Consider the following 24283-nt stretch of genomic DNA (forward strand, 5'->3'; position numbering starts at 1 on the left):
TATGGTCCTGGTCCTGAGTCATTTAAAGAAAGTATCCCAAAGGTAACAGGTTGAACTCCTGGGTAACAAATGAATAATGTGTTGATATTAGTATTACTTTTCTTAATTTTTTAAATGTTTTGCAAATATCAATTCCTTCTATAATCTAAAACTTTAAAAATGATAATCTCAATTTTAAAATGCAGAAGTCTGGCTCTACTGTGTTTATAAAGGTAATTCCCACACATTTGGAGACCCTATGAGTTTGGACAGACCAATGGAGACCAGCAGGGTTTGGTAGTTGCTGTTTTAAATTTGATTTTTTATCCTTGTCTCAAAAAAGAATTAAAGGAGCCTTTCAAAGGCAAAGGGGGACTTTAAAAGGGAAGAAAGCAAAACAGGTCAAGGACACAACGCAAAGACAAGAACTCACCTGTATATTTATTTGATCAGGCTCTTCCAATTGCCAGCTAGAGAAACGGAATCTTCTCAGTTGTATAATCCATGATGCCCTGAAGAAGAAAGTAGCTGCCAGGTGCGGTGGCACATGCCTGTAATCCCAGCGGCTGGGGAGGCTGAGGCAGAAGGATCACATGTTCAAAACCATCCTCAGCAAAAGTGAGGTGCTAAGCAACTCAGTGAGACCCTGAGACCCCCATATTAGCAACAAATAAGACAAAATTCAGACAAGTTTACCCAGCCAGAGATTTTGATCAACTCCCATGGTAAAAAAACACAGTGTAATTTCTGTATTTCCATCCATACCAACGAGGTATGCAGAATTACTATAGTTTAACCACCTGAGCTGATTCCTACAATGATCCAGGACACTTCATTGAATCCATATGTAATCTGTAATTTGGGGGTGCTAAAGGGTTGTGCTCTTGGAAGATGGAAACCCTTTCCTCCTAGTCCAGGCAACAGGGTCTCCCCTGGAGTGCCTGCTAAGATCAAAAGCCAGCGAAGGGCAGAGCCACCATGCAGAATGGCCCAGAAGCAGCACTAGAAGAAAACACCGGTCTCAGGGGCCCCATCTTTCAGTGCTCTACTTTGGTCTGTTTTTAAAACTCAGCTCTGTAATGAGGAGCTATCACTGGTCTCTAAGTAGAAAGAACTCTGAGATTTTTAAAGGAATCAGATATCAAAGCCAGGGTATATACTCTAACATTGACACTAATCAGTGCNATAATAAAATTAATTTGTAATTATTTTGTATTTTTTTTCTTATTACAGTTATGTGAATAACTAGTTTGATAAATACTCTCAGGCAGCCAAGAACAACTTAGGGAAGTCATAAAGTTACCAAAAAAAAAAAAGATTTTTCTTTGGAAATCAGTCTCTGAAAATATATTATATTTAAAGTTTATTGTGAAGTTCTTTCTTTGTTTTGAAAAGAAACAAACTAATGAACCAACAAGTAGTTATGAATAAGTCTTGTGTGAAGAGCCTGGTTCATAGATTAAGGAATTCTGACAGGGTGGTTTCGTTCAGGAGTGAAATGGAACACAAGAGGCTGGGCATCCACCAACAGTTACCTTCCACTCCTGAACGAAACCACCCTGTCAGAATTCCTTAATCTATGAACCAGGCTCTTCACACAAGACTTATTCATAACTACTTGTTGGTTCATTAGTTTGTTTCTTTTCAAAACAAAGAAAGAACTTCACAATAAACTTTAAATATAATATATTTTCAGAGACTGATTTCCAAAGAAAAATCTTTTTTTTTTTTGGTAACTTTATGACTTCCCTAAGTTGTTCTTGGCTGCCTGAGAGTATTTATCAAACTAGTTATTCACATAACTGTAATAAGAAAAAAAATACAAAATAATTACAAATTAATTTTATTATTAAAACAGAATCAACAGAGAGAAGACAGGGAATATTTACTAAGAAGCATAATAGAGTATTTACATAAGCAAGGGATGTATATTATGTGTATGAAAGGGGAAAATTGAGTTATTTTCAAATTCATTGACAAAAGTAATACCAAACAAAAATCCGAATTTGTTAACTTGACAAAATACATTTATAAGAATAAATGTATGAAACACATATATAATGGGTATTTGCACTGCTGGATATTTAGACAGTTAAGGGTAATGTGAAATTTTAATGAGAATGGTGCCAAAGAAAGATAGAATAGGCAGCATGGAATTGTACATGTGATGAATTCTGGTCCACAGGGAAAGCATTGAGACACAGACATTTAGTGGGAATAAATGTTCACTTAATAATAAAGAGCTGGCTTGTACTTCTGTGCCTATTTGAGACCCCCCGGGGACAGAAGCACAGGGTATTCAGAAGCACCCCAGCTGGTGTCCAAGTCCCACAGAGAGGCTTCTGGGCAGCAAGCCCTGATGGCAGCAGCCTGCATGGGACAGGCTCCACCAGCTCTAGCCTAGCTCTTCTTCTATACTCAGCTGTTCTTTATTTTATGAGCAAGGTCAAAATCTTGATTTCCGCTCCACAATCAAAATAGTCTCACACCTGTTGACCAAGGTTCACTGACCATTTGCTCTCTATACATCCCGTGGGCGACCCTCTCTCACTGCCACCTGGGGGCTTGGCTGCCAGACTCTGCAACAGCTAATGATGTGGCGTGGGATTAAGATGGATATTGCACTAGAATTAATCTAGCCATTGAATAATAAATTCTTATCTCATGACATATAAAAATAAATTCCAGGCATACTGGAGATTAAAATACCAAATGGGAAACCATTACAAAAAAAAAAAATCAGAAAACAGTATGTGTGCCATCTGGGAATGGGAATGATCTCTTTGAACATATCTCAGCACTAAGCCCAGAGTCTGTGCTCAAAAGTGGCATTGTGTGCTGGGGTGTAGCTCAGTGGCAGGGAGCATGCTTAATGTATGGCCCTGGGCTCTAGTCTCAGCTCCACAGAAGGAAAAGAAAATGCTCTATGAATTTAATTAATAAATTGCCAAGGGGACAAAACACGGAGGAAGGTACTAATAAAGTTGACTGCCTTTGAATGTAAGATATTTGTTGAGTCAAAAGAGTTAAAGAAAAATAATAATGTCTTTTAAAAATTGGGGGAGATGGGATAAATGACAGTTGGGGTTGAAATCCTTTATACAGGTGGCTCTTAAAAAAAAGATTGAAAACATATGATCACCTCAATGGAGGATAATGAGCAAAAAAAAAAAACTATGAAATATATTCAAATGTTTATTGAACATATCTCCTGTATTAAACATAGGAGAAAGGAAAACATGGTTAATTTCACTAGTGATCAATGGCATTCAAAAGTAATTGGACACTCACATGTATCTCTCAGGTTGGCAAAGATCAGCCCCCCACCACGAAAAAAAGGGAAAAGAAAAAAAATCACCCAGTGCTACTCAGAGTAAGTGGAACTTGTCATTGAATTCTTTATTATTAGCTAGCAAAACAATTCTGACGAAAAATGAAACTGAAACCTTTAAAACTACATTCCTTATAACCTGGAAATTCTGATTCTAGAAATTTTCCTTAGGGAAAAAACAATTGAGGTCTTCCTACAGAGGTACAAAGCACCATTTATAACAAATGGAAACAACTTGAATATGTAACAGTAGGGAATTGGTTAAAAAAATTACCACCACAAAGATTACGATGCATTTATGGAGCTGAATGCTAAGCTGCCATTTACAATCATAGAAGTGTTCATTATTGGCTTGGAAAAATATTCACAGTATTTTGCGATTGAAAAAGCACATCCCAAAATAGTTTGTTCAGTGTTATCCTGTTTTTACGGATGAAATACACATAGGCATCTTTTTATTTGTGTACTTAGTTTTATTTTCTAGTTTTCCAACAATTACATGTGTTAATGATATAGCTTTAAAAGATTAAAACCAGCAACAACTAGAGTTGTTTGCAGAGGGGAGACCAGAGATCCTCAGCTGTTCCCAGAAGCCCAACAAATGAGCACAGAAATGCAACACTTATTCTCCTGCCTATCACACTTGAAGGAATGTCTCAGAACACCATGCTATAGAGTTATAGCAGCATCATTGACACGTCTGTTGTCAAGGTTAGTCATTTATTTAAGATGTTCTTTGTGGAGGGCTCTCCATGCTCATGGGGAAAAGAAGTGGTGTGTGAATTTTTCACAAACAAAGCAAGGATGGGTTTCATAGCAGGGGAGCTGAACTAGTTGTTTCTAGATCTAACAAGCTAACGAGGAACCATACAGCAAATGGTGAGCTTATTAATTGTTCTTTCTTCCCTACTCGCAACATCAGCCCGTGCTCTGTATTTTATTGTAATATTCATATGGATGGGATTCCCAGGGAACCAACACAGTCTTTTCAGTAGTCTTGAAACTGATTTGAGTAGAATACACCCATGACAAGATTAATAGTGTAGTACTGGTGAACAAACACACAGCTCTGATGTGGTTAGTGAGAGTTGAGAGAGTGGCTCTAGAGTTGGACTGTCTGGGTTCACCAGACTGTGCCACTACCCACAGCCATGGGACTTAACCAAGTGGCCACTCTGAGCCTCAGTTTTCTTATCTAGAAGATGGAGATAATACTCCTACCTCTTAGAGCTGCTGCAAGTATTAAATAAAGTAATGTACATAAAGAGCTTAGACAGACCCTAGAGTTCACTGAGTTTTTTTTTACATTTATAACATTGACACTAATCAGTGCCTTTGTGCACAAATTCAAAAGCAAATACCTGAAACCAGAGGAACAAGATTTAGTGATCTATTGACCAAAATGGTGAGTATAATATTACAATAATGCATTGCATGTCTCAAAATTGCTTAAAGACTTTGAATGTTTTTATTGGAAAACACTGGTGAGCACACGAGACGCTGGCCATGTGAATTGATTTAATCATTCCACAACGTAAACAAATATCAAAACATCGCATTGTCATAAAAGGGGATCTACCTTTTTTCCCCAGAATGAAATACAATTGTTTAAAAATTAAAAATTACAAAGCCTGACTCACAAGGCTGAGTCAGGAGGACTGCAAACTTGACACTAGCCTCAGCAACTTAGCGAAGCCCTAAGCAACTTAATGAGGACCTAAGCAACTTAGTGGGATCCTATCACAAAATAGAAAATAAAAAGAGCTGGGGATGTGGCTCAGTGATTAAGCACCCCGGTGTTGAATCCCCAGTACCAAAAATAAATAAATAAATAAATAGGAATATAATGCCTGATGAAATCCATCCAGAGGGAATATGACAGAAATCAGGAGAAAAAGAAAGTCCTAAGAAGTCAGATGATAAAAGACAGTGACGTAGAAAAGGCAATTGGGAAGGCTAGCATGCTGAAGCAAGACAAGTTTGGAGTGACAGGTGGTAACTTGGCCAGCACCAGTGGGTAGATTTGAACTGGCATAAAGTGGTACAGAGTTGGGGAGACATCAGGAGCTGTATCTTCTCCCAGGAGTAGCAGGCATATTAAGTCACATGTCCTATTTTCCCACTCCTAGCTGAGCCTTGGATGAATTGATAAAGGTAGGACCGTGAATACAGGAAAGCATATTTACCTGTTTGGCGCCCACTCAACTGATCCTTCTTTCTTCCCTCTCTGTATCTCCCCATAGCATCCAATGAACAGAGGAGAAAGCAAAACACATTGTGTTTGTGTGTGTGTGTGTGTGTGTGTGTGTGTGTGTGTGTGTGTAGATGTCCTTTCCCTCAAATTCCTGATTTGGGAAATTCCCCCACAATGTCATGTGCTTCCCTCCAGGGAGCATTTCAGTTTAAGTACACACACACTTCTCAGAGCAAGTTAGCCACAGATGGATTTTGCCACAGTCTTGAAATTCAGGTTCTGAACTGAATGCACAGGCCAGGAACCCACGCCCTTCTATCCTTCACCATTCCACCAGGGCTTCTTCTCTTTTTAATTTTATTCCAACCCTATGGGCCGCCTCCTCACAAGTATCTCACCTTTCAGTACAGAATGACCCCCAGAGGCTCCCCTGAGTCTCATCAGAAGGCACCCCCATCCTGTCTCCTGGGCTCATGCTTACCTGAGATGGATGTGTTGGAACAGTGATGGTGCCCTCTCTGAAAGAGGTGGGGAGAAGGACACAGCATTTCTCCACCTCTCTCCTGACCCACATTTCACTGAGAGCCCCAAACTGACCTTCTCAGGGATCTGACAAACCATCCGAGTGTGAACTGCCATTTTGGGTACCCTGCCTCTTTGCCAAGAAGCCTGTCCAACTGCCTAAGACAAATGCTACATCCCACAGCCAGCAGGAATGTGTCCCCCAACAAGGAAATGTAACCAAATATTGATTATCAGCCCTCTTTTTAACAAAGATCTTCTACCTGGTCTTTGGCTCATGAAACACGAAGACCATAAATTGTAGAGACCTCAGTATGGAAGAAATCTCAGAGTTAATTAATCTCCCATTATCTCCCCCACTGCATTTCTTCAGTGGCCTCCCAGCTTATCTCCCTTCTTAAATCTAGTCCTTTCCACTGACTGCTTCTTAGGAATCAAGGTCATGTCACCCATAACGCCTTTCAGGATAAAATCAGTCTTCAACCTGCCATTGAAAGCTGCTGTAATTCCCCCCTTTTTCCAGCCATCTTTATTGTGACCCTTCCCAGAAAGCATACAGTTGTCACACTCCATCCTCACGTTTTAGTCTTGTCCTCTGTTTACACAAAAGGAGACCCCCCCCTCCTCTGACCTACTCTTCTCCCCCTTCCAAAAATCAAGACTCATATAGCCTCATGCAAAATATATGGGGCTTCCCTTCAGTATTCTTATTGCATTAAAATCTTCAAAATATCTTATGTACTTTCTGCAATTAATTATGCATATATTTGTTCTTTCATTAAAAAAAATTCATTGAACACCTATTATGTACAGATTGGATTGTGTCAGATCCACCATCACATCTGTACAAGTGCAGATGACCAGCATCATTGGGTCACCCAATAGAGGCTCATCAAATGAAAGGAATGTTAGACTCCCTGGGAGATGCCAAGATGAATCCTCTATCACCCATCCATCATCATTAAGAGACTGAGTGGGTTAGAAGAGACAAATCATACAGAGACACAGTGATAAGGAAATGTGGCACGTGGTGAACCCTCCCAGGATGTCTCAGAGCTTCAGTGAGTTCACAGGGAGGAGAGATAACCTGCAGAGACTGGAGAAGACTGCAGTGGAGGAGGCCATGTTGTAGTTGACCTTGAAGAATAGATAATAATGGAGAGAGTGGTAATGGGCTGAGAGGCATTTCAGGGCGAAAGATACAGAAGTCAGGAAAGTGATGACTGCATGGGAACTTGGCGGAAAGACCAATAAGGAGTTACGTGCTCTGATGAAGTCAGGAAGGCAGGAGTAAAGGGCAGAACAGCCCAGCATGTTGACCCATATCCAGATGGCCATGACTCATTGTCAGGAAGCAGTGATGTACATAATGGTCTCCAGAAAACGTGTGCTACCTGCCCCACTCCTGGGCTTATGGATCTCATGTCCTTCCCTAGTAGCTTCTGCCAGGCTGCATTATCCAATGGAGACTTCAGGTGAAGGAACGAAGGGTTGCAATGGAAAGGTACAAGTCTGTCATCACTGAGGAGAGGAGGCACGGCTGGGGGATGGATAGCTGCTTTGCTGTGCGCTGAGTCAGAAGCAGCATCACGGAGGAGCTGGAGGTGGGTGTGAGAACAGGTCCTGTGGATTAGAAATGGTATCAGATTTTCTCTAAGTATCAGCCATTTATGACCAGTTTGCAAATCCAGGTCCTCTGGAAACTCAGTGCAACTCAACGCATTGAGTATGTATTTGTACATATCAGCAAAACAGCAGTTACAGTGTAGAGTTCAAGAGCATCATTTGGAGTTTGTAGATGTGAATTTCAATTCAGATTCAGCCGCTGCTTTTCTGTGCCGCCTCTTTGGGCAGCTCAATGTCATCTTATAAAATGTGAATGACCTCACTCACAGAGTTGGGATGTTTCAATAGGATGACATTCATCAATTACTTCACAAAAGGTCTGACACAAGAGGTAGATGACAGGAAGAAAATATATAGCTAGGTAGACAGTCTTGGTCCAAATGTTACTTACACTGAGACAACAATATGTGTGGGAAAGCAATGACCACGCTTAGAGTATCTTCCAGTTGTTGCAATATGTAGAGCAAATATGAAGGTTAACATAGAAAATTTCACTCCCTAAAGAGAAATAGTCAGATGCATTCCTAATATTACCAGGTCCTATTATGCAAGTCCTATGGTGATCTACTTTGTTTAAGACATATTTGGGAGTTTCTCAGAAGTCTGCACACACCTTTGATAGATTCACTGTCCTTCTCTTCCAGTTATTTCAATTTGAGCCACATGCTTGAGATACTGAGCTACTTTGTATTTCCCAGGAGAGATGTTGAAGGCCTATATCAGGGTTTGGGAGATTGTTGTATGGGGTGCCCATGAGTGGGGGGTGAAAAAGTCCTAAATTTGCAAAAGAGTTTTCACAACTGCATCTCACTTGTGATGGAATACCATAGACCTTGAATCTCCAGAGTCATCCCAGCTGAATTGCCAGCTTGGCACAGCCACAGAAGCCACGTCCAACCCATCCTCTCTCAGTCGCCTCATCACACACCTGATGCTCACACCTGATCCCACTTCCAGGTAATTCCAGGGTATTCCAAGGTTGTCTTTCCAAAGGCATGATTTAAATAGCTTCCAGGGACTCCCTTGAGTCTGCCTTGATGCCAGGAGGAGGATTAGTGCCCTGCAGCTCAGGAGAGGAGGGTAAATACTACTTTGGTGCTGATTACAATAACCATGATCAGAACAAACACTGTCCCAGCCTCTCCAGGCTGAGACGAGCCAGAGCTGAAGTGGATCATAGCAGGTGGCAGGCAGCTCTCCGGGAACCTAAAGTTTGTCTTTTTAAGTAAATCTGTCAGAAAACACATTGTTTCCCCATGTGGGCATGACAACCCACGCAATGTCATTTTCTTTTTCCCAGGGAGAAATGAAAATGAAAATTTTTGCTAAGTGGGGAAGTGGAACAAGCCCACTGGGGAGGAGCTCCCACAAAGCTGGATTCTCAGGGGTGGGATGCAGGAGACCCTGAATGAAAACTTCTGGAGTCAGGGGGGAAAGACTGAGAAATAGGGAAGGAGGGAGCATGGATGGGGATCCATGACCTCACAATGTCATTGTCATGGGAGGAATCCAATGTGTCATGCTACCCCAATTAAAAGAGTTGGGTTGCATGCCTTAGAATGGCAACTAATCCTCAAGAAGAAGTGCCAAGTGTGGGCAGGATTTGAGACGCCTGCATTCTCCAGACATACTCACACATGCTAAATATTACAAAATGCGTTCACAAGCCCAGGAAATGTGCCACTTTGGGCATTGAGAAAAGAGTAGAAAATAATAAGAAGAAAGGTAGGGAAAAACAATCAAGTATTACCACCGTGGCTTCTTGCCCATATTTTTGCTATCTCAAGTGTTGATGCATTTATTCATTTGATAAACATTCAAAAAGGTGCACAGTGCCTCTGGGGAGCCCAGGAAGTATTGTACTAAGGTAAACATAAAAGAAAGATCACTCATGTCATCCTCAGAGATGTTCAATGTATTAATAGTTGGGGAGAAGAGCCTGACATGCAAGAAGGTGTTAATCACTGTCCAAAGAGTGGACGAAGGAGATGAAGAACAACAAAGCCAAACAGTACATGATTAAGCACCCAAAGGAAAGGGCAGTGGTCCTGCCAGGATTGTCCTTGTGCATTGTAGGAGCTGAGCATGGCTTTATGGAGATGAAACTGGAGTCTCATCTCCAAGGACTGGAATGATTTGGGCAAAATGAGGAGAAAGATAACCATCCAGGTGGAAGACATTATAGAATCAAGCACTGAGCTGGTGACAGATGCAGAGGAGACCAGAGGGAAAGCCAGTCCACATGAGACCCTGGCATGTGGGGGTGAGAGGAAGTGGGCCTGGACTAGAAGCTTTGAAAATGCAGCAATATCTGCAGCATTGCTCCAAGGGTAGTGCGGTTGTAGCTGAAAAAAAAAAATCTCTAGGATGCTTTGTTTTTTTGTTTTTTGTTTTTTTTTTTTAGTTGCCAAGATTTCATCTTTTTCTATATTTTTTTTTAATTTTGTACAATATAGGTGTACATAATGATGGGATTTGTTGTTACATATGCATACCTGCATATACTATAACAATATAATTTGGCCAAGATTATTCTCTAGTATTTCCCCCCTGGATCCTATCCCAGACCTCTCAAATCATAATTCATGGGGTAAGAGAAGGACCAGATTTTTTTTTTCAAGCAATTCTTAGATATAGTAGAGTTTAAAAACTCTTTGGCCTTAGACATATAAAATTTAGCTTACTAGTAGTTTGTTGTACTTGTAGGCTCAAAGCTAGGTTGACATTTGCATCTGAGAAAACCTAATCTAGCAGACATACAGGGTGGCCCCAATGGAGTAGAGACTGGAAGTAGGAAGGCAATCAGGAAGTTATCAGAGCAGTTCTGGTATGTGATGATCAGGCTCCCACTTGACTTCTATAGGCAACATGTACATCAGCTTTGTATTCTCAGGACCCCATGAATCAAGACATTATTTACGTGCCCAGGTATTATTTGTATCTCCCTCCTCAACATTCTCATGATTCTTCAGACAGAAGAACACATTCTCTACGTCTATGGCTGAATAATCAGCAAGACGGCACAACACCAAATCACCTTCTTCACTTTCCCTCCTTCCCACCCAAACACACACATAAGCAAATACAAGAACCCATGTGCACGCTGTTTATTATTTTCATAGAGAGAACTGGCCACTTAGTAGTTAAAGCTGGTACCAACACCAGGAAACTCAGTGTCAGTCCTATGAGCCTTGGACACAGAGGTGAAAAGGGAAGTTCCGGTTCTTAGAGATCGGTGCCCTGCTACCAGGGTTCCTCATGCTCTCAGTGGGCAGAGGCCCCCCACCCTGCTTCTCGGCTGCCTTGAAACAGCCTTGCCGCTCAGGTGGAGATTGTTTTGTCACTTTATGGGCTTGTCAGCATATCGATCAATGAGTCCTGAGCGCTAATTAATTGTTATGTTATCCTGCTCAATCCATCAGGAAGGCTGGTGGCCTCCACTGGGCACTGTGCCAAGAGCTAGGACTCACTAAAGGGAGAAGGAGGGGGGGAGACTGGTAATTGAGGTAGCAGAGGTGTGATCAGTTGATAAGTCCAGAGAGAGACAGGATGCCAAACTGAACAGACCACATACACATGCCCACAGAGAAGAGCCCCAGGGAAAGTCTGGGATTTGTTAGCCTTCCTATTCTGTGTGCACTATGAATTCTGCTTTTCTCCCTTTTGCATGAATGCCTACTTCCCACATACCCCAAACATGCATTTGTCACCTGGATTGCCTCTCTAGGTCCCCCACAGGACATCTTTGAGCTACTATAGAAAAGCATTTGTTAGAATGGATTAATAAACCTATGTTGAGCAGTTTTTCCATTTGACCCTCCAGATGGACTCTCTACCCTCTCCCCTCTGTTCTCAGATGCTGACTTCTATGGACTGCTTTGTTGGGCTACCTTGTTCCATGTCTGTTTATTGGGTTTGATAAATAGTAACTCCCAAAAAGACAGAAGAGGAATGGAGGACAATAAAGTTGGGGACACTTCATTCCTAGACATGCACAGGGATCTGGCTGTGTTCCCGAACCAAGACCAGAAGGCCCTGTCCACTCAGCTCTCTCTCCCTAGAGGTTCTGGTTTGGATAAAGCTCCCTACTCTTGCTAATCCCAGGGTCCTTCCCCATCCTTGTGGATTTCCTATATCCAGCTCACACCTTTGAATATAGTCCCTTTATTAAAATTCCCCCCCCCATACCAAGATGAATGTGTATCTGTATCCCGAATGTACCCTAAGTGATAAAAGTGGTCCCTCATCAAATAACTAATGAAATAGGCTGTTTATGGTTAGGCTTCTCTGAGCCTTTAGTATGCATAGTAAATGTCCAAGAAGAAGGGTATAGCATGCAGGATCCAGAATCCATAGTAAATATTTCATGGAACCCAGTTATATAATGTACTGACAGCTAAAGGGAGCTGGCAAAGAGGTGTACAGCCACCAGAGAACCAAGAATTGCTCCTTGGACCCTCTGCTGGGGAACACAATGAGACTTATAAACAGTATGCAAGCTTTCAATGACCATCATGAAAAATCACAACCCTGGGAAATGAGACCTAAGACCTAAGACCTCTGTCACTGACTCTGTAATCTACAGTGGGCCATCTTTCTTTGGTCCTCTTTTCTCACCAATAACAACTTGATCAACAGATTTTAAACTTACTTATTACCAGTGTAAATGTTTCTTCAAATAAATGAATGCTTAGGTCAAAGCCTAATCCAAAGAAAGGTGGAGATCAAGCAGCTTTGCGTGAGGCCTGGGTGGAAGTGACGCTCCGTCCCCTAGACATTATCCCTAGACAGTGGCCTTTGGTTAGTTGGAGCTGGGTTGGAAAACACTATCCTAGAGGTACCCTTCAGCTCCTGCTTTGATGTGAGCACAGAGGAGGTCTTCACAGGAATCGCTGCTGACCTCGACATGGGGCAGGTGCAGGGAGCCACTGGGTCTGCATTTAAGGAAAGGTAGGTGAAGAGCCACGGGGAATCTTTACTATCATCACTTCTGAAAATATGTCAGTTTTAGGCAACAAGTAATTCCCCTTTCTCAGGATAAAGCAACTGCAATGCCTATAACACTCTCCTTGCGGGTGTCTTCAATACCGATTGATTCTTCCCAGCCAATATTCTCACTACTAAAATGTGTGAATGAATCTGAAAGATGGACACAGATCCTCTTTTCCCAAGCTACAAAATCTTAAGTCTAAAATATGTTGGGAATTTTACTGATACCAGAAGTCTTAGAAACGTCTTTAAGCTACTGAGGACTGAGGACACAGCCAAGTTCCCTTTTTCCCTACATCCATCCATCTTTGGTTTAATTCTGAGGTCTCCAGGCTGATAGGGAAATGAAGAACAATTGGGGAGGTTCTCTCTAGAATGTAGGTAAAGCTGGTCATGCCCTAGGGACAAGGTGGGCAAATCTTCCTGTAAGGCAACTGTGAAGCTAAACTGCCTGCTTGGGACTTCTCAGCCACCATAATTATATATGCCAGTTCCTCTAATAAATCCCCTCTCATATGAAAAGCTATGGGTTCCATCTCTCTGAAGGTCCTGGAATCAAAAACATGGACCAAAGTTATTCAACTCTCTACAAAACATTTATGCTTTAAAAAACTACTGAATTTCAGGTAAGAACAGGGAGTGCTTATTAGCTCCAAGCATTCTTGTCTAAGGCTGCTCCATCCTCCCAAGGGTGGTCAGCACAGAGGTCCTCATAGGTTGGGCCAGGCTGAGAGTACTGGTGGCTGTGCTGCTATGGTTGAAAGGGACCCGATGAATTTGGAGTGCTGACTGGCCCCCCTTCTCCTCATCCTATAGAGGAACAGAATTGCGGTTCAAGACTGATTTCTCATGCAAAACAAAGGTGGTCAGAAGCCATTGGGAAGACCTGTTCAAAGTGCCAAAAGAAAAATTTCCAATCACCAATTTTACATCCAGCAAAATTAACCTTTGCAAATAAAGGTGAAATAGAGACATGCTTAGCTAAACAAAGACAGAAAATTCTTTGCTAACAGATCTGACTTATAAAAAATACTAAAGAAATCTCACAGGCTAAAAAGAAATGGACACCAGGCAATAACTCAAATCCATAGGAAGAAATGAAAACCATCAGAAATGACAAATATATGAATAATGTAAAAGAATCTATAAACATAATTTATTTATATCTTTTAACTTTTTAAAGATATAATATAAAGAGCAATAGTTTTAATCCTGTATTTTTAGGTGTAACATATGTATACATATGTGCCTACAGATGATGTAAAATAACATTATATGTACATATGTACATACAAATGATGTAATGTATTGATAATGATAATACAAAGATGTTCTAATTTGAAAAAAGTTCCCATATTCTATGGGGATTAAGTTGATTATGAAGGTTGTGATAAGCTAAAATGCATATTATAATCCCCAGAGCAACCACTAAGAAAATAACTTTTAAAATATAGTATAAAATGTCAAAGGAATTAAAATGATACAATATAAATAGACATATCATACTTATGAATTGGAAGACGAAGGCAGAGTAATGATATCAGTTCTACCCAAAGTAATAGAAAGATTTAATAAAGTTTCTATGTCCCTGCAAGAGTTTCTATACATAGTCAATATTATTCTAAAATTTATATGAAAAGGCAAAGGTAGTAGAATAGCTAAAAGAATTTTGAAAAAAGAAAAACAAATTGGGAGGATCAGTCTAATCAATTTCAAGAATGTCATTTAAGTACCGTAATCAAAACTGTGTGGTGTTATCAGAGGGAAAAACATGCAGATCAATGTAAGACAATAGAAAACCCAGAAACCGACCTATGAAAATGATTCTTGACAGATTGAAATCTACTAATGGAGGAAATATTATTCTTAAGATATGATCCAGGAGCAGTTTTTTTTAAAAAAAAGAACCTCAACCTGAGTCTCATAGCTTATATAGAAATTAGCTTAAAATGGATCATATATTTAAATATAAAATTATAAAATATTCAGGAAAAAAATCTTCAGGATCTGGGGATGAGAAAGAAGATCTTAGACTTGAAACCAGAAAATATGTATACATATATATTTCTGATATATATATTTATATATATATGAAAAGATTGATAAATTGAACTTGATCAAAATTAACATTTGCTCTGAAAATATGCTATTAAAAGTATGACAAGATCACCTACAGACTGGGAGGCTATATTTGCAAACCATATATCCAACAAGAAGCTAGAATCTAGGACATATAAAAGAACTCTCAAAACTTAACTGAAAGAAAAAAACAAACTGCTTAGAAAACAGGCAAAGGGCTGAAGAGCTATTTCCTTAAAGAAGATGTTCAGATGAAGAATGAATACATGAATAGGTGCTCAATATCATTAGCCATTAGGGAAATGAACATTAAAACCACAGGAAGGTATCTCAGTAGATACAAAGAGCTAAAATCAAAATTAGTGACAACACCAAATGCTGCCAAGGATGTAGATAAACTGTATCACTCATTCTCTTTGGGTAGAAATGTAAAATGCCATAGCATAGCCACTCTGGAAAACAGTTTGACAGATTCCTTGAAAATCAAACATGCAACTATCATACAATACAACAACTGTGCTCCTAAAGATTTATCCCAGACAAATGAAGACACCAAACCTTGCATATCCATGCATATTTATAGCATCTCTGCCTATAAGATCGTAGAACTGAGAACAACCCACACATCTTTCAACAGGTGGATGGTTAAACAAACTGTGGTGTATGTATACCTTGGAACATTTACTACTCAGCAATAAAAAAGAGTGGACTGTTCATACATATAATATTGGTACATAGATTCTATTTGTGAAACTCCAGAGAATTATGCTTCATAAAAGAATATTCAATTCCAAAAGTTACATAGCCCATGATTCTATTTATACTATATTCTTAAAATGATAAAATTATAGAAATGGTAACCAGTTCAGTGGTTGTCAGGGGCTCATGAGGGGATGGGTGCAGGAAGGAAGTCGATGTGGCCATAAAAGGCAACCTGAGAAATCTTTGCAGTGATAGAAATGTCTGTAACTTGACTGTATCAATGGGAATATACTGATTTTGATATAGCACTAAAGTTTTGCACTGAGGAAACTGGGCAGGGTGTACAGAGGATCTTTTTGTATTTATTATAGTTACATGTCAATCTACAGCTACCTCAAATAAACATTTAAACTGAAAAGGGCACAATAAAGCCAACCTCTCTTTTTGCTTATAAATCTGTGATTTTGGCAAAATTCAGAGGGATAGCTTATCTCTATTCCACTTGATTCAGCTGGGGCTGCTAGAAGGCTAAAATCAGCTTCATCTGAAGTGTTGCTCACCCCCATGTTTGGCCTGTGGGTGTTGATATTTACAAAGACCTCAATTGAGATTATCAGTCCTTATGTGTAACCCCTTCATGTGGCCTGAACTTCCTTACAACATGGTGTCTAGGATCCAAGTTTGAGTGTGTCAAAAGAGAGAGAACATATGGTATTTGTCTTTCTGTGTCTGACATATTTCACTTAACATAATTCCCCCAGTTCNGGGGGGGCGCACATCATCTTTTGCAACCTAGTCTCAGAAGTCATGCACCCTTACTTTTGCTGCGTTCTATTCATTAAGGAGTCACAATGGCCCCCAAGTTTCATTATACTTTTATACTCTTCTCAAGGGGGAAAGGCAAGGTTCTGGGGAGCACATGAGACTAGATATATAACCAGGGCCATTTGGGGAAAATGCAGCATCCTACAGTTTCTAAAGACATATTTTCTCTCTCCTAAACCCACAGAACGATCCAGAGCTACTTAGTTTACATGGTCACATTTCTAGCCATACAGAGACTACTGTTTCTCTTGTAATGATTCCTTATTTCTAGAGTAGGAATTCCAATTGGCCCAGGTGAAGTCAGGTATAAACACCTGGTCAAATTATCTAGAACACCTGGAGTTTGGGGTGCATGGTGGGGTGCAGGAAGCAGGGGGGATACTCCAGGAGAACACAGGACAGTTTTATGAGCAGGAGGAATTTCCTTTAGCTATCAGGACAACTTAGAAAGCAGAAAGTAGTAAAGCACATGAGGTCTCTCTCTCTCTCCTCTCTCTCTCTCTATAGGTAGATAGATAGATAGATAGATAGATAGATAGATAGACACACCCATATGCATATACATATATAGAGAGAGACACGAATACATAGAATATGTTTAATATATATTACGTATTTCATATATATTCACACATGTGTATTTACATCAAGAGACAAGCTTAAAATAGCATAATATAGAAAGGTTAGATATCAAAAGATAGGCAAAGTTTATCAGAGAAATGCAAACAAAAAAGAAGCTGGACTGGCAATATAAATATCAGATTCCATGAACTTAAAGGTAAAGAAAGGCATTAAACAGGACAGAGAGTGTTATTTCATGTCAATAAAGGTACCATCTATGAAGAAGATATAAGCGTCATGAGGTCTTTTTTTTTTTTTGTGCTGCATAATGTAGCTATGAGATCTATAAAACCATTTCTGTAAGAAATACAAAGAGAACATGACAGGTGCGGAAGAGTAGTGGGAGACCTTCACATAACTCCCTCAGTCTTTGACAGATTAAGTAGGTAAAGAATGAATTAGGGTATAGAGAAACTGAATAATGCATGTCATGTGTCTGATTTAATAGATAGATGTCAATTTTGTACTCTACAAAGTGAAAATATACCTTTTCTCTAAGTACTCATAAAACATTTATAAAAATTGATCTTCTATTAACCCACAAAGGAGATTCCAATGAAATTCCAGAAAGCAAAATTCGGGCAGGCCTTGTTCTCTGACCACAGTACAGTAAAACTGGAAATTAATGGCAAAAGTTCAAATCAACAACACTTTAAAATTTAACAACACTCTACTAAATAACTCTTGGGTCAGAGAGGATAGCAAGGCTGCAATTACAGATCACCGAGGACACAACAACAATAAGGACACTGCGTACTGATGCTCATGGGATAATGCCAGATGTAAATTCAGAGCAGAAAACCTTATATTATTAATAGAAACAAAAAGGAAAATAAATAGCCTAAGATTCAAGCCAAGAAATTATAAAACAATAACAAACCAAAACCAAAGAAAATGAAGAGGCAGGACTTAACAAATCCAAAAGCATACAATAATTATTTGAAGATAGAAAAAAAATATAGAATCAATACATACAGGTCATTTTTTTTGGAAAAGGAGAATAATATGAATACATTACTAATTCAGAAAACATGGATACAAAAAATAAAGAACAATGAAGGGGAAATGCCTTCGTGTATAGAGAATGTTGTAGGGGGTATTACAGTTTTCAGGCAATAAGATTTTAAATGTCCAATAAGGTTTTTTTTTTTTAAAGAAAAAATATAAATTACAAATTGAAATTAGTATCAGAAAGCTTGAATGAATCAATTTGCAAGGACTATGTTGCCAAGCATGAGAAAGCAAGATACATATTGGTTAAGGATTTGGGATCTAGCACTAGTCTCCTAGGATTTGCATTCCAGCTTCTCTTGCTAGCTATATAACATTGGGCAAAATATTCAATCTTTTAAAACCTGTTTCCTTATCTCTAAACTGGCAATGATAACAATATCTACCTCCCAAAGCAGTGAAGCAGTCAATGAAATAATACAAGCCACGCCTCTAGTCCTATGCTAACAGAAGGACTGCCCCCCCAAGACATAAGGCATTTTTATTGTTACATTCCTTCAAACTTCCAAAGAACAGATACTTCACGTGCTATATAAATAATTTCAAAGTAGAGGAAAAGATTCCATGCTATCCATTTGGTTTCACAAAAATTATCTTCAAACAAAACTCCTTGACAGTGTTAGCACAGAAAAATACAAATTTTATGAATGCGTAATGTATGTCAATTAAATATAAGCAAATACAAGCCAGAGTTGTAATGAAATAAGAAGACAACAGAATCAAATAGAATGTGTTCCGGGAATAGTTCAATGTTTCAATATGAGGAAATCTATCATCTACTTTATCACACTGTTGGGTAATTGATGACATGCTGACTTAGAAATGTTTTTAATTATTAGCCTAGGGAAATGATACATTGCCACAGATTTGTGTTAAGGTTGTTTGGTATACCATTCTTAAACTTTTAAATAATCTAAATACCAAAATATAGAGGTATGCTTAAATATATATACTTCAATGTATAATGCTTAAACAAATATATTTTTCTGTATTTGATACAAATGATGTATAGAAATATTATCTAAAGAAATAATATACAGAAATAAAGAACAGGTTATTCTATACAAAGACCATTGTGAAATTATAGAAAATATTTCAAGGCATATTTTAAAACATGAAAATATATCCAAGAATATGATGTTTGATAAGTATAAAAAAATTAAAGTAACATGTGCAGCATGCTTGCAATAGGGAAACTATATATTTTTATCTCTATGTGCATATCCACACATATGTATGAGCACTTGGATTGTTTCCTTGCTTTTGTTAATGTAAAAATACTGCAGTAAATAGCCTCATACATTGGAAATTTTGCAGAAGGGTGAGGATCAAATCACCATCATGTTTTAATCCATTTTAGAACTGTAATCTGTGTGAAAAATGACACACATCTACAGAAGTATTCATGTAACATTATTTAAGTGTGTGTGGGGGTTGTGTGTGGGTGTGTGGGTGTGTAAGCACACACAGTTATTTATGCAAGAAGTGAAACAAAAGAAAATGTCACAGTGATTATCTTAGGGCAGTTTTAATTTTATCTTTATATTTAATTGAAGATATTTCTCCTTAATACCAACACAGGAAAAATTCAAGTGTTAGAAAAAAAACATTTTCAGTGAGATTCAAACAAAAGAAAAAGCATGGTATTTACATACAAAATATGTGAACTCAAGACAGGAGTTTGCAGATGAAGTTCATGACCTCATCTGTAAAAGAAAAAAAGACAAATACATAAAGATTGCAATTAAGGTATTTAGAGAGTTTTATAGTGTCTGGCAAATGATAGGCCAATAATCTATATTCATTCTACTCTTCTCTGAATCACATGGGGATCTTTGGAAGGATTAGTTTAGAAAAAATGCATGTGAAAATCAATGGAACTGGGGGAATTATGTTAAGTGAAATATGTCAGACACAGAAAGACAAATACCATATGTTCTCTCTCATATAGAAGCTTAAACATTGATCTGAATGTAGTAGAGTGATTACCAGAGGTTGGGAAGGAGGGGGGCCATAGGAGTAGAAGGGAGATGGATAATGTATACCAAAACAATTAGACACAAGGAATAACTTCTAGTGTCCTGCATATAGCATAAGGGGAGGGGCTACAGTTCACAACAGCCTATTATACACCTATGGATAACTAGAAGAGAGGGATTCAAAGACTCCAAATACAGAGAAGAGATAAGGAGAAGGAAATGTTAATTATCATGATTTGATCGTACATGTTATACGCATGTATTGAATGTCACACTGTAACCCATAAATATCTACAAATATTATTTGTTGATCCAAAACATTTTGTTCAATGTTTTAGGAGATGGAAATGCTAACTACCCTGATTGGTCGTTACTCATTATATATATATATATATATATATATATATATATATATGGAATTTGAACTTCATAAATATGTACAATTAAAATTAGAAAAATAATTTTAGAAGAAAAAAAATCCATGTGAATGAGCTTAGCACAGGGCATAGAGTATAATCGGTTATCAGAAATTATCTGAATCTGCATTATCCATAATCCTTGCCTGGTGTTGCCAAGACCCTAGATTAAAAACTCTCCACCATTTAACCTGGGCACCCCCTGTTGTTGATACTGCCATATTGCTTAAAAACCAACCAATCAACCAAATAAAGAAAGGGAAATATTGAGAGAGGATAGGGAGGGAGAGAAAGAGGGAGGGAGGAAATGAATCACTTTTCTCCTTGTTTCTGGAAATGAGCAAGAGGAAAAAAAATATTTTCTCTCCTTTCCTGGATTTCCTCTTCTTCTTAAATCCAGGTCCTATTCAACCTTTGGCAAATATTTTCTTCCCTGGCTGTAACTTTATCTTTCTCAGGAAGGGACATTCTCTTCAAATGAGAGATTCTGGCCTGCTGCCCAAGCCCACATCATATTAGATAGTGTGCTTGATTTTTTAGAGTCCAGACTTATTGGTTTGGGGAATGTTATGTGGTTAAGAGGTTACAGGATGATTTGTCTTAGAAATGGCCGGAGCTTCGAGCTAAGCAAAATCTTGACAATAAAGATATAGTGTGGGCCTGGATTCAGTAGAAAACAATTGGAAGAAAACTTTGAGGGTTCATGTGAATATGGAGAATGAAAGGAGGAAAACAATCAAGATGACTGATGTTTCACCTTCCACACCCATGAAACATAAGTACCTAGAACTTGAACAAAGGAGAATAAAACGATAAACTCACTTTGGGACTTATGGTCTGGAGTAAGGGCAGGAATGTCAAGGGATGTCCATTAGCAGTTTAAAATGTAAATTGCAAATCAGATTTGCCTCAGTCTAAAGTTGCAGATTGGCAAACTATCACTTTGGGCAAGAGGGTGGAATATTTTGAATGGCATTGAAGTCGGCATTGAAGTCTTCATGAAGAGTAGTGTTTTAGGAGATGGAAATGCTAACTAATGCTTCTCTAAGAGCCTCCGTTCTTGGAGAAGAGGGAAAGGGATACCATAAAGGAACTAGGGAATGAGTAGCCAGAGAGTATAATGCCAAGGGTAAGAAAGACAATTTCCACAAGATGTACAGAAATAGAGACAGATGTACTAGCCCTGTGAAGATGATGTACTAGCCCTGTTAGATCCTCAGTGCCACATAAAAATAAATAAACAAAATATGACAGAGCCATATTCCACAGTGTAGGTATAATAAAGCAAAGACTGCAGGCTGGTGTGGTGGCACTCTCCTGTAATCCCAGTGACTTGGGAGTTTGAGGCAGGAGGATCAGATGTTCAAGGCCAGCCTGGGCAACTCAGTGACACCCTGTGTCAAAATAAAATTTTAAAACATTGGGAATGTAGTTCACTCATAGCCCCCTTGGGGTCAATCCCCAGTACTGAAATAAAGAAGAAAAAATACCTTGTGTCTCTTGGTTAAAATCAGATACACACACCAGAGAAATCAAGAATACAATACTGTTGGGCTGGGGTTGTGGCTCAGCAGTACAGCGCTCGCCTGACATGTGTGAGACTAGGGTTAGATCCTCAGAACCACATAAAAATAAATAAACAAAATAAAGATATTGTGCCCTCTATAACTAATAAAAAATATTAAAAAAAAATACAACACTGAGTTGTAGCAATAATACAATGTTGGGAGTATACATTAGAGGCAAGCTAAATCTCCATTCTAACCATTTAGAAGCTCTTGGAATGCCCTGAACTCTGGACTTTGACAGCAATACCCAAAATCTGTTTATTTTATGGATCTATCTAAGTAGGCTTTTGCAATATTAATAAAAGAAATTCTTCTAAATTATTGGGTATGTCATTTAGCCTAGAACCCAGGACTCCTGATCTCAGGCAGTGGATAGTTCTCATCAGCTTGCTGCATCTCAGGATATCCCCAGACACCTGTATTTAAAATTCTTAAGCTGGGCACGATGGTGCTTTGGAGGCTGAGGCAGGAGGAAGGTGAGTTTAAAGCCAGCCTCAGCAACTTAGTAAGGCCCTAAGCAACTCAGAGAAACCCTGTCTCTAAATACAATACAATAGAGGACTGGGGATGTGGCTCAGTAGTTGAGTGTCCCTAGGTTCAATCCCCAGTACCAAAAAAATTAAAAAAAATAAAATAAAATAAAACAAAAACCTTAAGTCAGGGATCCTAATCCTGGTTAACCACACCCTAGCACCCTCCCACCAACTCAGTTCCCCATCCTATGTACATATGCTTGCCAAATGTTCCTTTTCACCTCCCTCTATCCCAACAAGTATGTATAGCTGGTAAGCCACATCCAGGGATGGGTGTGGGTCACCATGGTGACAGAGGAAGCCTAGATGAAGCAGGAGAGAGACAAAAACAGTTTCTTGGAGCATAATACACTAACTCCTGCCTTTCTTAGAAGTATTTCCCTTGAGTCAGAAAAAGACTTAGAGGTAAAGAGAGCTGCTGTCATGTTGGAGAGACATTGGAATGTTTGAGCCCTTCTTTAATTTTTTCTTTTCTGTGACTTTCAGGTGATCATCAGTATAATCATCCGATTTTAAGCAGTGCTACCCAGACCCCTACACATGGTGAGAGATGACTGAGAGCACTCGGCATTCCATCCTCATTCCAAGTGGCTCCATTCCAACCATGGATGCCTATCCGAGCATCAAATGCATGGTCATTGACTCACTGAAACTGAGGAGCCACATGCCTGCCCTCCTCCTGGCCACAAATCTCCACTCTCCCTTCGTCCCCTTGGTGCTTCTGTCTCTGATAGCAGAGTGATTTCCTGCCATGAAAGAGAAGAAGCAAGATCCTTTCTCAACTCATTTACATTTGCAATATGTGTCACTTCTTGCGGTCATAGATTCTGTGTCTACGGCAAGAAGATGAACACGCTTCTTTGCCCAAATCTACTTTTGGCATCATTAATACAAATGGACATGAGACTTGGTTAAACTATCTCCATCTTCCCCAAACTAATTAATATTTGATGAAACTCAGAGCTGATTGGGCTTCAGCCTCTTGGCAGGGAAAGAGGCAGAGAACCCTTAGCAGAGGAGGACAGCCAAAGAGTTACAAAACCATGTTTTTCCCTCCCCGGTTCTAACATCCTCCCACCAGGTCACAATATTTGGGACCACGGAGAAAAACCTATTTGGGGAGTCCCTATTCAAAGCTCAACAGAACATAAGACGGCCATGTAAACTGTGAAGCTTCAATTATTCCTGTCTCTTTGCTATGAAAGAGCATAAGCATTATTCACGTTTTAGTGAGAGAGAGTCTGAAAAATACAAAGATAAATTCAACAACCCACATGGTAGAGACCTACCACTCTCATGTGAGATTGCACAGTGCCTCAGCATCGAGGTTGAGGGACATTTTAATTAAAAGTAGGGGAATAGACTGTTTTGATGTGCCCCTCAAGTGTAGTGCTCCTAGTAGAAATATATGACTAAAGAGTAGTATAATCAGAAATTTCAGGTTGTAGGGTCTAGCTAGAATTACAACTGAGAGAGATCATTGAAAAGAGTGGCAGTGTTGAGGGAGCAGGAAGGAGGATCGATATATGAAACATATTGAGAAAGATTTGTTAGTAACTGAGCAGGGCTGAGGAGAGCCATGGAGAATAGCAAGCCAAGATTAATGAGAAGAGTGGAGGAGGGGCTGATAATACCACCTAAGCAATCAGGAAAATCATGTGTACAGGGAATGGAGTTGTTCATGGTGAGTTTGGATCTGGACATCAAGAGTTTGATATGAGTATAGGATTTGCAAGAAAAAAAATCCTTCAATAGGCAGGTAGGGATGCAGAAATGAAGTCTGGAGGAAGGTTAGTGCAGAACATCCAAGTTAAACTTTGGAGACAGCAACAGAAGCCTTGGGAGTGAGAACAATCTGTGCAAGAATCCCAAAAGAGAAAAACAGAGGGTAGAGATAGGGAGCCCTGG

At 39.2% G+C, this 24283-nt stretch overlaps 1 protein-coding gene across 1 annotated transcript in view; it reads left to right on the plus strand.

Annotated features, from left to right (window-relative positions):
- Window positions 1-24283, plus strand: part of Shisa6 (shisa family member 6) — a 283314-nt gene that overhangs the window by 251179 nt on the left and 7852 nt on the right. Inside the window, exon 5 of the mRNA XM_015504527.2 lies at window positions 22862-22918. Coding sequence (XP_015360013.2) covers window positions 22862-22918 — 57 coding nt within the window. The remainder of the gene's footprint in view (window positions 1-22861; window positions 22919-24283) is intronic.

This window comes from Marmota marmota, unplaced genomic scaffold (assembly GCF_001458135.2).
Source record: "Marmota marmota marmota unplaced genomic scaffold, marMar, whole genome shotgun sequence".
NCBI classification, from domain to species: Eukaryota; Metazoa; Chordata; class Mammalia; order Rodentia; family Sciuridae; genus Marmota; species Marmota marmota.